Here is a 12,247-nt window from a genome sequence, read left to right on the forward strand (position 1 = left end):
CTGGAGAAAAAGAACAAAACAGGAACCATAACCCTCCCAGACTTCAAACAATACTACAAAGATACAGTAATCAAAACAGCATGGTACTGGCACAGAAACATTCATACGGATCAATGAAACAGAATAGAGAGCCCAGAGATAAACCCATACCCCTAAGGCCTCTTCGACAAAGGAGGCAAGAATATACAATGGGAAAAAGTCTGTTCAGCGAGTGGTGGTAGCGAAGTTGGACAGCCACATGGAAATTGATGAGGTTAGAACATACCCTCTCACCATACATAAAAATAAACTCAAAATGGCCTAAAGACTTAAACATAAGACATGACATCAAAAACTCCTTCAAGAGAGCACAGGCAAAATGTTCTGACATAAATCATACCAGTGTTTTCTTAAGTCAGTCTCCCAAGGCAGTAGAAGTAAAGAAACAAATGGGACCTAATCAAACTTACAAGCTTTCAGCACAGCAAAGGAAACCATTAAAAAAAAGGAAAAGACAACCTACAGAATCAGAAAAAACATTTGCAAATGATGCAACTGATAAGGGCTTAATAATTTCCAAAATATGTAAATACCTCATAGAACTCAACAACAACAAAAAAACCAAGCAACTTAATCAAAAAATGGACAAGAGACCTAAAATGGCATTTCTCCAAAGAAGAAATACAAATGGCCAATATGCACATGAAAAAATGTTCAGTATCACTAATTATTAGAGAAATGCAAATAAAAACTGCAGTGAGGTACTACAGTGAGTGGCCGGTTAGAATGGCCATCATTAAAAACTGTACAAATAACAAATGCTAGAGAGAATATGGAGAAAAGGGAACTCTTACACTGTTGGTGTAAATGTAAGTTGGTACAACCACTACAGAAAACAGTGGAAAAAGAGAAAAATAGAATCACCATATGGTCCAGCAGTCCCACTTCTGGCTATATATCCAGAAAAAACTAATCCAAAATGATACATGTACCATATTCATAGCAGCATTATTTCACAATAACCAAGACATGGAAACAACCTAAATGTCCATTGACAGATGAGCTGATAAAATGTGGTGCATATATCCAATGGAATACAACTCAGCCATAAAAAAGAATGAAATAGTGCCATTTGCTGCAACATGGATGCAACGAGAGATTATCATAATAAGTGAAGTCAGTCAGAAAGAGACAAATATGATATTAATGTGTGGAATCTAAAATATGACACAAATGATCCTATCTGCAAAATGGATTGAGGGACATAAATAACAGACTTGTGGTTCCTGGAGCGGAGGGTGTTGGGAGAGGGATGGGGTGGGAAGCTGGAGTTAGCAGATGTTAAGCTATTACATATAGAATGGATAAACAACAACATCCTACTGTACAGGACAGAGAACTATATTCAGTATCTAAATAATAATGGAAAATAATATTTTAAAAAATGTATATATACATATAACTCACTTTGCTGTATAGCAGAAATTAGCAATATTATAATTCAACTATACTTCAATAAATTTTTTTTTTTTTTTTTTTAATTTAAAAAGCAGCAGAACCATAGTGAAAGGAGGAAAGGTCAAAGTTAATATTGCTCCCCACCCCCCTGACCTCCCGCCCAGGAGTAAAAGAAAGATGATGAAACGGTTTAAAAAGTAATGTTACTATTGCATAAAATGAAGTGCTGACTTCTTTTTTAGGTACATGGCCCCTGAAGTTCTAGATGATTCCATAAATATGAAACACTTTGAATCCTTCAAACGTGCTGACATCTATGCAATGGGACTAGTATTCTGGGAAGTAGCTCGACGATGTTCCATTGGTGGTAAATTTCTCTCCCTTCCCCCAATATATTGTCACAAACAAAAGTTGTTTAAGAATTGTCTTTTTTATTGAATGAAATTGTTTACCCAGTGATCAATGAGAGTGCCAGAGAGATGACACAACATGCTTTATCCTTGTGCATGGCTTTATCCTAATACACAGCTTTATTCCAGTGTGGTCTTTTTCTAGTTCCACTTGAATTTTGGGAAGCAATAGAAACCAACCCCTTGTTATCTTGCAGTATAGATATTTAGAATGAATGACTGCTTGTGAGGCCACCCAGGAAGCTATTTTTAGCATGTACCAGAGTCAAACTGATTTTACCCCGAGATTGTAGTGATTTTCTCCATCTTGAGAGTGGAAATTACATATGCAAAATGCAGATAGACTGTCACTGCATTACTTTTTAAAGTACATTTGTGTTAGATTGAGAACTTTCAATGTTTACTTGAGAAACAGTCTTATCCTTGAGAACCCAGGCTCACCTGAGACTAGGGCCTCAGGTTTCCGAGGCAGTGAGGGGTGGAGTAGCAAATAGGACAGGTTATTAACAGACACAAGTAGAGGAAGGGACTTGCACCTCAGGCTTGCCATGTAGGATTCACACCTTAGTGAGAGTGTACTTCCCTTTACCAGGTGAGGCTGTGCACTTGCAGAATAAAGGCTTTCATTTCTCGCACATTGGGGCTCTAAGAGAAAATGTCTATCTGGTCATCACAACTCATAGTTAACCATTATTAAAATAGCCTTTGCTGATTATATTGCAGAATTTAGTTTCAAAGTGTGGGCTCAGTACTGACTCAAGGAGGTGGGTTGTTGATGCAGACATGGATAAGAGAGAGCAGGCTGTTCCACTTACCTGTTTTAGTAATGGGACACTGTAACAGGATTTCCAGCTGTTCCTTTTCTGTCTGGTCAAAGATTGTTCTGACATTATCTGAATAAACCTTTCAAAATAGGTTTTTTTAAAATTCTTTACCAATGTAGGAATACATGAAGATTACCAGCTGCCTTATTATGATCTTGTACCTTCCGATCCATCAGTTGAAGAAATGAGAAAAGTTGTTTGTGAACAGAAGTTAAGGCCAAATATTCCAAACAGATGGCAGAGCTGTGAAGTGAGTATTTATTTTGGATATTATACAGTTTTCTAAAGTGCTTCTGGTTACTATGTGGAAATTTGCTACTTTTCTTTAAGGAAAACAGAAGTAAGAATTCCCATTCCTTTATTTTTCATAGCTAATTAAATCAATGAGTAAAAACAGAATAATTTGATTTTTATGTTCAATTTCAAGTACATTGCAAAGGCGATGGAACATTTTTAGTGGCCATCAGTTTATTAGAACAGTGTTTAGATCTGCCAGTGAAACAAGGCTCTTGCATTTTAAATTAAAGCTTCCTGGCTTTCCCTGGTGGCTCAGTGGTGAAGAATCCGCCTGTCATTGCAGTTAACACAGGTTCAATCCCTCATCTGGGAAGACCCCCACAGGCCACAGAGCAACTAAACCCATGCACCACAACTTATTGAGCTCTAGAGCCCGGGAGCTGAAGCTTACTGAAGCCCACATGCCCCAAGAGCCTGTGGCTCTGCAACGAGAGAAGCCACCACAACGCGAAGTCCAAGTACCACAACTAGCGAGTAGCTTCTGCTCTCCACAAGTAGAGAAAAGCCAAGCACAGCAGTGAAGACCAAGCACAGCCAAAAAATAAATAATTTTTTTTTTAAAGCTACCTTTCAACCAGGGCTGCCCAGAACAGTGGGCTGTGTGCTGGCTGGAATCAGGAGGCCTATATTGTAGATCCTGGCTACCATATATTTCAGAGGCTGACTTCTCCAAAGCACTTCAGTTCTTGGGACCTTAATATGCCTTTTTGTAAAATAAGGGATTTGGATGATTGTGAAGATGGTTCAGATGATTTTATATTTTATTCATTTCACTGCTCATTTGACTATTCATCAGGAATTTGTGGAAACTGCTTTTCAGCAGTATCTGAGCTTTTCAACCCCAGCTCTTTACAGAAAGTTTTAGAAATATTTTTGTAGTTATACTTTTAAAGAATTTATAAGAAAAATGTTATTTAATTTATCCTTAATTGCTAACTTTTACTAACAGAAGTAGAAGGTATTAAGAATACATAGAAAAACTACAGAAAAGGTCTTAATGACCCAGATAACCAGGATGGTGTGATCACTCACCTAGAGCTAGACATCCTGATGTGTGAAGTCAAGCGGACCTTAGGAAGCATTACTACAAACAAAGCTAGTAGAGGTGATGGAATTCCAGCTATTTCAAATCCTAAAAGATGATGGATGTTGTTAAAGTGCTGCACTCAGTATGCCAGCAAATTTAGAAAACTCAGCAGTGGCCACAGGACTGGAAAAGATCAGTTTTCATTCCAGTCCCAAAGAAGGGCAATGCCAAAGAATATTCAAACTACCACACAGTTGCACTCTTTTCACATACTAGTAAGATAATGCTCTAAATCCTTCAAGCTAGGCTTCAACAGTACGTGAAACGAAAACTTCCAGATGTACAAGTTGGATATAGAAAAGGCAGAGGAACCAGAGATCAAACTGCCAACATCTGTTGGATCATAGAAAAAGCGAGGGAATTCCAAAAAAAAACACTTCTGCTTCATTGACTACAGTAAAGCCTTTGACTATGTGGATCACAAACTGGAAAATTCTGAAAGAGATAGGAATACCAGACCACCTTACCTGCCTCCTGAGAAACCTGTATGCAGTCAAGAAACAACACTTAGAACCAGACATGGAAACAGCGAACTGGTTTAAAATTGGGAAAGGAGTATTGTCAAGATTGTATACTGTCACCTTGCTTATTTAGCTTATATGCAGAGTACATCACGCAAAATGCTGGGCTGGATGAACCTCAAGCTCGAATCAAGATTGCCAGGAGAAATATCAATAACCTCAGATATGCAGATGACATCACCCTAATGACAGAAAGTGAAGAGGAACTAAAGAGCCTCTTGATGAAGCTTAAAGAGGAGAGTGAAAAAGCTGGCTTAAAACTCAACATACAGAAAACTAAGATCATGCATCCAGTATCATCACTTCATGGCAAATAGGTGGGGAAACAATGGAACAGTGAAAGACAATTTTCTTGGGCTCAAAAATCACTGTGAATGTTGACTGCAGTCATGAAATTAAAAAAGATGCTTGCTCCTTGGAAGAAAACCTATGACAAACCTAGACAACATATTAAAAACAGAGATATCACTTTGCCAACAGAGGTCTGTATAGTCAAAATTATGGTTTTTCCAGTAGTCATGTATGGATGTGAGAGTTGGACCACAGAAGCCTGAGTGCTAAGAATTTATAGTTTCGAACTGTGGTGCTGAAGAAGACTCTTCAGAGTCCCTTGAAGAACAAGGAGATCAAACCAAGTCAATCCTAAAGGAAATCAACCCTGAATTTTCATTGGAAGGGCTGGTTCTGAAGCTGAAGCCCCAATACTTTGGCCACCTGATGTGAAGAGCTGACTCACTGGAAAAGACCCTGATACTGGGAAAGATTGAGGGCAGGAGGAGAAGCAGGTGACAGAGGATGAGATGGTTGGATGGCATCAATGACTCAATATACATCAATGTGAGCCAACTCTGGGAGATAGTGAAGGACAGGGAAGCTTGGCGTGCTGCATTCCATGGAGTCAGAAAAAGTCAGGCACAACTGCGTTAACAACCACTATTATTATGATACTGTTATAATATTGGTAAAGCAAAGCATTTCCCTTTAGAGTTGATGTTTGGTAGTTTAGGAAGAATAAAACGCTGTTCACTTAAGTAGTTTATCTTACATCTTAAGAGTCGGACACGACTGAAGTGACTTAGCAGCAGCAGACTTCATTAGATACCTGTGAGATCAAGAGAGTTCCTTGGCTACCTCCAATGAAATCAAGTATGCAGGCCCAGACAAAATTTATTTTGTGTGCTCACAGAACCTGCATGTTTAACAAATGAAATTGGGCTAGATTTTGTCTTTGAAAAATTTCATCTTGATACTACAAACTGGAATTATTCATGCACTCATTCAATAAGCAAATTAGAGCAAATTAATATTAAACAGATGGCTAATTAAGCACGAAGGAAAGTTAGTAGTTAACGTTAAAAACATACATGCAAGTTGAAATTACTGTCACAGTATGTTGAATGAATGCCATCAGTGTCATTTAGCTAGTTTTGTATCACTAACTTAATCTTTCACTTTTCTCGGGTTTTACAAATCTCCCATCAGTAGCTGAAACGCATCGAGAATTTGAAACTGATAGGATACCTACAGAAGTGTTTTTCAGAGCCCTCTGACCTTTTCCAATCTGGAAAGCTGGCTCAGGATATCCCTTACCTTTCACCTGTGATCTCTCTTGCCTCTTTTGTGGTGACTGCCTTTCTGAATCCCATGTCTTCATGTTTCTTGGTTTGCTCATTATCCTCCTCTTCCAGCTCTTTGCTCAGATATTACCTTGTCAGTGAGTCGTTACCTGTCAATCTATTTAAAATAACACTTTTTCCCCTGGCATATTTTATCTCCTTCCCTAAATGATGTTTCTCCTTAGCACTTACCACTGACAGTCCATGCATTTTCCTTATTTATTATATGCTTTAGCCCTCTACAATGTAAGCTTTATGAGAGCAGAGATGTTGTCTATTATTTCGCTGCTGTGTCTGTTAGTGTATCCTACTAGATACATGTAGGATGGTATCTGGATTATGGCACTCAGTTTGCTGGATGATTTTATGCATGTCCTGAACCCTTGGTCATTTTTACCTGAAAACAAGTGTTCATTCCTAGGAAATTTTCCTCACGTGTTCCCTTCCATTTTCTTCTGTTTTCTTCAACTCTGGTTATGAATGTAGACATCCCGAACAGGCATTCTGATTTTCTTGTGTTTTCCTTCCTATTACCCATCTCTTTGTTTTCTTTTCTCAACTTACTGGGAATCTGCTTTTATCTTTTGGTTTTATTATTATTATTCAGGTTTATCTTGTAGTTCTATAAAACTTTCCCCAAACCAAACAAAACCCAAAAAAGTATTGATAAGTCCAGTATCAGTATTTTATCTCTTTGAAGGTATTAATGATGGATTGTTGATATTGTCTTCTGTACACCTTTTGTTTTTTCCAAGGTGTTTTTTTCTGTTTGTGTCAGTTTCTGCATTTCATATTACTTTCCTGAAATGTTGATCAAGTTCATACTCTGTATAAAAGCAGCACTGAAAGCTGATGGGAAGCTTTGTGCACATGAATGGAGCTTATCGTCAACTTCAGTCTGAGGGTGAAGTAACTGGATTGCTTCCTTGGGGAACCACTGATGTCCCTCTCTTTAGGCTTTTCTTCTTGGGCTGAAGACTCTTCTGGTCTCCTACCTGGAGGAGTATGTGAAGTCACTGGCCATGTTCTGGGGAGAAAGTTTATTGTCTTAGTGTTTAGTGTGTTGTCAGTGTGGAATTTTGCCCTTTCCCCAAGATGGGAGTCTGTTCTGCTCTCTCAGATTGAAATCTCTTGTCCTCTGTTGGGCTGGGGTGGGATGGTCACCCAGCTGTGTGAAGTTGGGGCAGGGCAGGTATCTGGGTTTCTAGCTTCTTTGGCTGATTCTGTTTTTACCCTGAACTTCACCCCAGGGATACAGGATATAAGTTAATTCCTCAGTTTTGGGGGCCATTTCATGTGAGTCAGGTTCCCTCTTTGCTTTGCACAGCTCTATTTGAGGATTCAGCTTTCTCAGGCTGCTAAGTAAATCCTCCCTTGTCCATCTGCTTTCCAGCTGCTGGCACCAGTATCCTGCTGATGGGAATTTAGGTCGTCTTTACTCATTTGCTATTACAAATAATGCTGAAACAGAAATACTTGTATGTCGTTTAAAAAGAAAATTTACAGGTAAAGATTATTATCCAGGTCGTTGAAAAGTGGTGCATGCATTAATGATCTTTCTTTTCTTTTCTTATAGGCCTTGAGAGTAATGGCTAAAATTATGAGAGAATGTTGGTATGCCAATGGAGCAGCTAGGCTTACAGCTTTGCGGATTAAGAAAACATTGTCACAACTCAGTCAGCAGGAAGGCATCAAAATGTAAATTCTGTGGCTTTGCCTGAACTCTACTTCTTCTTCAGATCTGCTCCTGGGTTTTAATTTGGGAGGTCAGTTGTTCTACCTCACTGAGAGGGAACAGAAGGATATTGCTTCCTTTTACGATGATGTAACAAGGTGAACTAAAACATCCCAGGATTTCTTCAGACCCAGGAAACCGCCATGTGGGTTCCTTTCTGTGCACTATGAACGCTTCTTTCCCAGGACAGTTACAAAATGTTGTGTAGTCTACCTTTATTTTTTATTAACACAAAACTTGTTTTTTTAAACGATTGCTGGTCTTAACTTTAGGTAACTGCTGTGCTGAAGATCATCTTTAAGGGTAAAGGAGCTGGATGGCTGAGTTATATGAAACGTTTCTTATTTTTAAAGAAAGTGATTTCTCCTGGTTAGTACATTCTCAGAGGATTCTGAACCACTAAAGAGTTTCTTTGATTTAGACTTTGAATGTACTGTTCTATAATTTTCAGGATCTTAAAACTAACATTTATAAACTCTTGAGTCTAAAAATGACCTCATATAGTAGTGAGGAACATAATTTATGCAATTGTATTTTGTATATTATTGTTCTTTCACATATTCAGAACATCACATGCCTTCAAAATGGGATTGTACTATACCAGTAAGTGCCACTTCTGTGTCTTTCTAATGGAAATGAGTAGAATTGCTTAAAGTCTCTGTGTGTGTTAAATCTGTCATGTTTTAATTCAAAAGTTTATTTACCTGGATAACCCAGACTTATTCTGTTTTGTTTTCTGGAAGAGTTTTTCTGGTATGTTCTTTGGTTTTCCATTCTGAATATGCCTTTCTCCTGCCAAAATGTGCTTAAACCACTAGAGAAATGAAATGGCATTAATTGGTAAATTATCATGGTCATAATTAAGTATTCTCATCAAGTTTTTGCATTTTAATTGTATTGTCTAAGTACACTTTAAAAAATTCAAGTGGCACTCTTGATGCTTATAGTACTTTAATAACTTAAAATCTGTAGCATACAGACGAATTTTTCTAAAAGGGAAAATTTGTCTAGCTGCTTGTGAAAAGTTGTGTGGCATTCTGTAAGCCATTTTTTTCTTTATCTGATCAAAGACAGTGTTATTTTTTTAAGAAATGAATTATGTTTAAAATTAGAATATGGTTAATGTTAAATAGGCTTTTTTCTAGGAAGGTAAAGGTAGTTGATAATTTGAATAGTAACAGGTGTGTGAGAGTCACATTGTTGTGTAGGAGTCACTGTTCTGTGGACTTTGTCTTTGTAGCTAAGGTCAGTCAGTGTGGTTTTGAGGTCGCACTACACTTTGAGGAAGGCAGCTTTTAACTCAGTCTTTCCTTCTCTGTGCATATATCACAACTGCCTAATTTATATGGCTCTGGAGTGAATTTGGTGCACCCTCAATTTTTAGGAAACCGATAGCTAAGGAATATTCCAAGGATAGATTCTCCATTTACAGATGTTTATGGTGAAATTAAATGTTTAAAGTAAATCTGTCATGGCCTTCTCACATTCAGTTGAAAGTAGCTTATAATAACTGGTTTTACTTCCAGTGCTGAAGGTCTTTGCAGGATTTTTACAATTTTTCAAAGTCCTCTTTATCACTGTGATCTTAATCTGAGGGAGGAAAGTCTATCATAGCTGTGAGGCAAGACATACCTTATAGAGCTGTCAATTTCCTGATGAAAGGGTCAGAATAACCTTTACAGTATTTTGGTAAGAGATAGTGGCCATTTATGCTGACTGAGCTGCATTCTGATAATGTCTTATTTCTTATACATAGAATAAATTTGAAAGACTATTTGGTCTTAAAGCCAAAGTAATTTTAGAATGAATGACATACTTCATAGGAATTTAGTGTCAATTTCATGTGTTTAAAAACAACATGGGGAAAATATTGTTTAGAGGTTAATATTTTGAGTCCAAATTTGAGTTTTTTCTGTAGTTACCATGATTTCATCAAAGCAAATGAGTGAGTTTGAGAGGTTTGTTTTATAATTGTGTTATGTTTCCTGTTTAATAATCTCTAGCTCTATGATCAGGTACTTTTCCTTTTTTTTTTTTTGGCCATTTACAAGCCTACCAGATCTGCTTTATGAAATCCAGGGGACCAATGCATGTAATCACTAAAACTATTTTTATATAATTTTAAGAACATACCAAAAGTTCTTGTCTGATTTAAAGTTGTGATACATGATTTCTCAGTTTCATATAAGGTAATCAACTTTTGCTGAAGATATTCTTTATTAAGTCAAAAAATGAGTTACAGTTTTACTGTTCAGCCTAAATGGATGAAATCTACTTTTGATGAATCAGGGAACTTTTTAAAAGTTGGAATTTAGTTCTAAATTGGGTTTACATGTTACTCTAGCTGATTCCATTTTTTTTTTTTCCGACTAACGATGGTTTGACAAACTCCAATTGGCTAGTACTGAAAATGAAAGTAACTGAAAATATTTATGGATCATGATTGTTGTGGCTATTCCTGCAGAAAAATTTGGAGAAATATATTTAAAAACACAAGCCTTTGTGTTTATACTATCTATCTTCAGATGCTCACTTTCCAAGGTTCAACTTGGCTAAAGTATACCTTCAGGCAGATTGTCTGTCAGTCAGTACCCCCAGAGGAACGGGGATGAGGGGTGCGTACGGCTTACTGGGGTGTCGACATCCCTGGTCTTTTCTTCACACCCTTAGCTTGCTCCCTCCCAGACTGCCTTCCTGCTGGTCCTGCCTCTGAGTGGGCTGGCAGCAAGGGTAGCTCTGGCAGTGGGAGTTGTGCCAGAAGCAATGGCCAGTTGTATCTTCCATAGGACAGGGTAAGGTCCAAAGAGCTGAGCCTGTAGTTATGCTGTAATGATAGTGCTCAGGAAGTGCCTTGAGTCAGGATAGAGTGCCATGGTCATCAAGAACTCCAAATTTCTATTCTTAAAAAATTTCAGTGGTCACTTGGCCATTTTGCTGCTCATGCCTGAGTTACCTTTTTTCCCCCCTCTACCTTAAAGAACTGTCACATACAGAGTATTTTGTAAAACAAGATGGTGAAGTGCTAATTAAAACTCAAAACAACATGAGGATCCCATTAGACATGTCATATCAAGCATTTATTTTTATCCCTCCAGTGAAAGACTGATTGTTAATAAACTATTTATTGACCATGGCAGTGTTCTGGCTCCAGATGGTGAGAGTCCAAATAATGGTTCTGTCACAGCTTGGCAGAAAAATGCCAGTTCAGATGTTTTTGAGACTCTAAAAAATAGCTCATGACGTGTCCTGCAGCATCTTGTGTCTGTTTTGGAATGCTGCGATTCCCATGGGCCCTCTCCAGAAATGCTGGACTTCTAGGACATTTTGAGGATTGTCAGTACATTTAAACCTTTAACCCTATTATGCAGTCTTATTTGTAACTGTAAACTTAAAAAAAAAAAAAGTGGTTAACAACATTCAACCAGTTTCTTAAAGCTTAAAAAGAACTTCAGTGAATGTTTTTATTTTTAAACAAGATTTGTGAATTGAGTATCATGAACTGTGTTTTGATATCCCTTTTTCACATTGTGCCAATGGAATGGGGTGTTTGATATTTCTTTATATGTCAAGGAGATGCTTCAAAACGTCAATTGCTTTAAACTTAAATTACCTCTCAAGAGACCAAGGTACATTTACCTCATTGTATATATAATGTTTAATATTTGTCAGAGCATTCTCCGGGTTTGCAGTTTTATTTCTATAAAGTATGAGTATTATGTTGCTAAATTACTCAAATGGTACTGTATTGTTTATATTTGTACCCCAAATAACATCTATACTTTGTTTTCTGTATTTTATTGTATTTGTGCAGAATTCTTTTGGCTTTATCACTGTAATCTCTGCCCCTTTAAGATGTGTACAGAAAATGTCCATATAAATTTTCACTTACGTTGGATGATTTTGAGAAACCTGTAAAGAGGTGAGGAAAATGAAAACTGCAGTTCCCCATAAGTTTTTTAAAATTGTATACTGTATTTGTAGTAATATTCTGAATGAACTGTAAATAGGAGGTAGAAGAATAATGCTTATGTCAAGTCCTAACACTACAGTAGAAACATGGAAGCAATGCAAATAAATTACTTTTTTCCCAAGTGCTAGTGGCATAATTTAAAATAAAGGGTGTATATTGGAGAGAGTCCTGCTATTATGACATGTAACTGATATAAATACAGACTAGAATCTTTGGATGACTGCTCGGTACAAGTTACAGTATTAGAACGTGTTTGAGACTTGCCCACCTGTCCAAAGGTGCATCTTTGTGTGTAGAAGCTTCTCTCCACATGCTTGTGGGTTGTTAATCTGTCGGTGGACACGAAGTGA

The 12,247-nt window shown here is 37.4% G+C and overlaps 1 protein-coding gene across 2 annotated transcripts in view; it reads left to right on the forward strand.

Moving 5' to 3' along the window:
- Nucleotides 1-12,016, forward strand: part of TGFBR1 (transforming growth factor beta receptor 1) — a 75,426-nt gene extending 63,410 nt beyond the window's left edge. For both annotated transcript variants that reach the window (XM_061425795.1, XM_061425796.1), the window contains exons 7-9: nucleotides 1,680-1,804; nucleotides 2,791-2,921; nucleotides 7,769-12,016. In XM_061425795.1, coding sequence (XP_061281779.1) covers nucleotides 1,680-1,804; nucleotides 2,791-2,921; nucleotides 7,769-7,894 — 382 coding nt within the window. In that variant the 3' untranslated portion in view covers nucleotides 7,895-12,016. The remainder of the gene's footprint in view (nucleotides 1-1,679; nucleotides 1,805-2,790; nucleotides 2,922-7,768) is intronic.
- The last annotated feature ends 231 nt before the right edge of the window (nucleotides 12,017-12,247 follow it).

The sequence above is a fragment of the Bos javanicus genome, chromosome 8 (genome assembly GCF_032452875.1).
Source record: "Bos javanicus breed banteng chromosome 8, ARS-OSU_banteng_1.0, whole genome shotgun sequence".
Lineage (NCBI taxonomy): Eukaryota > Metazoa > Chordata > Mammalia > Artiodactyla > Bovidae > Bos > Bos javanicus.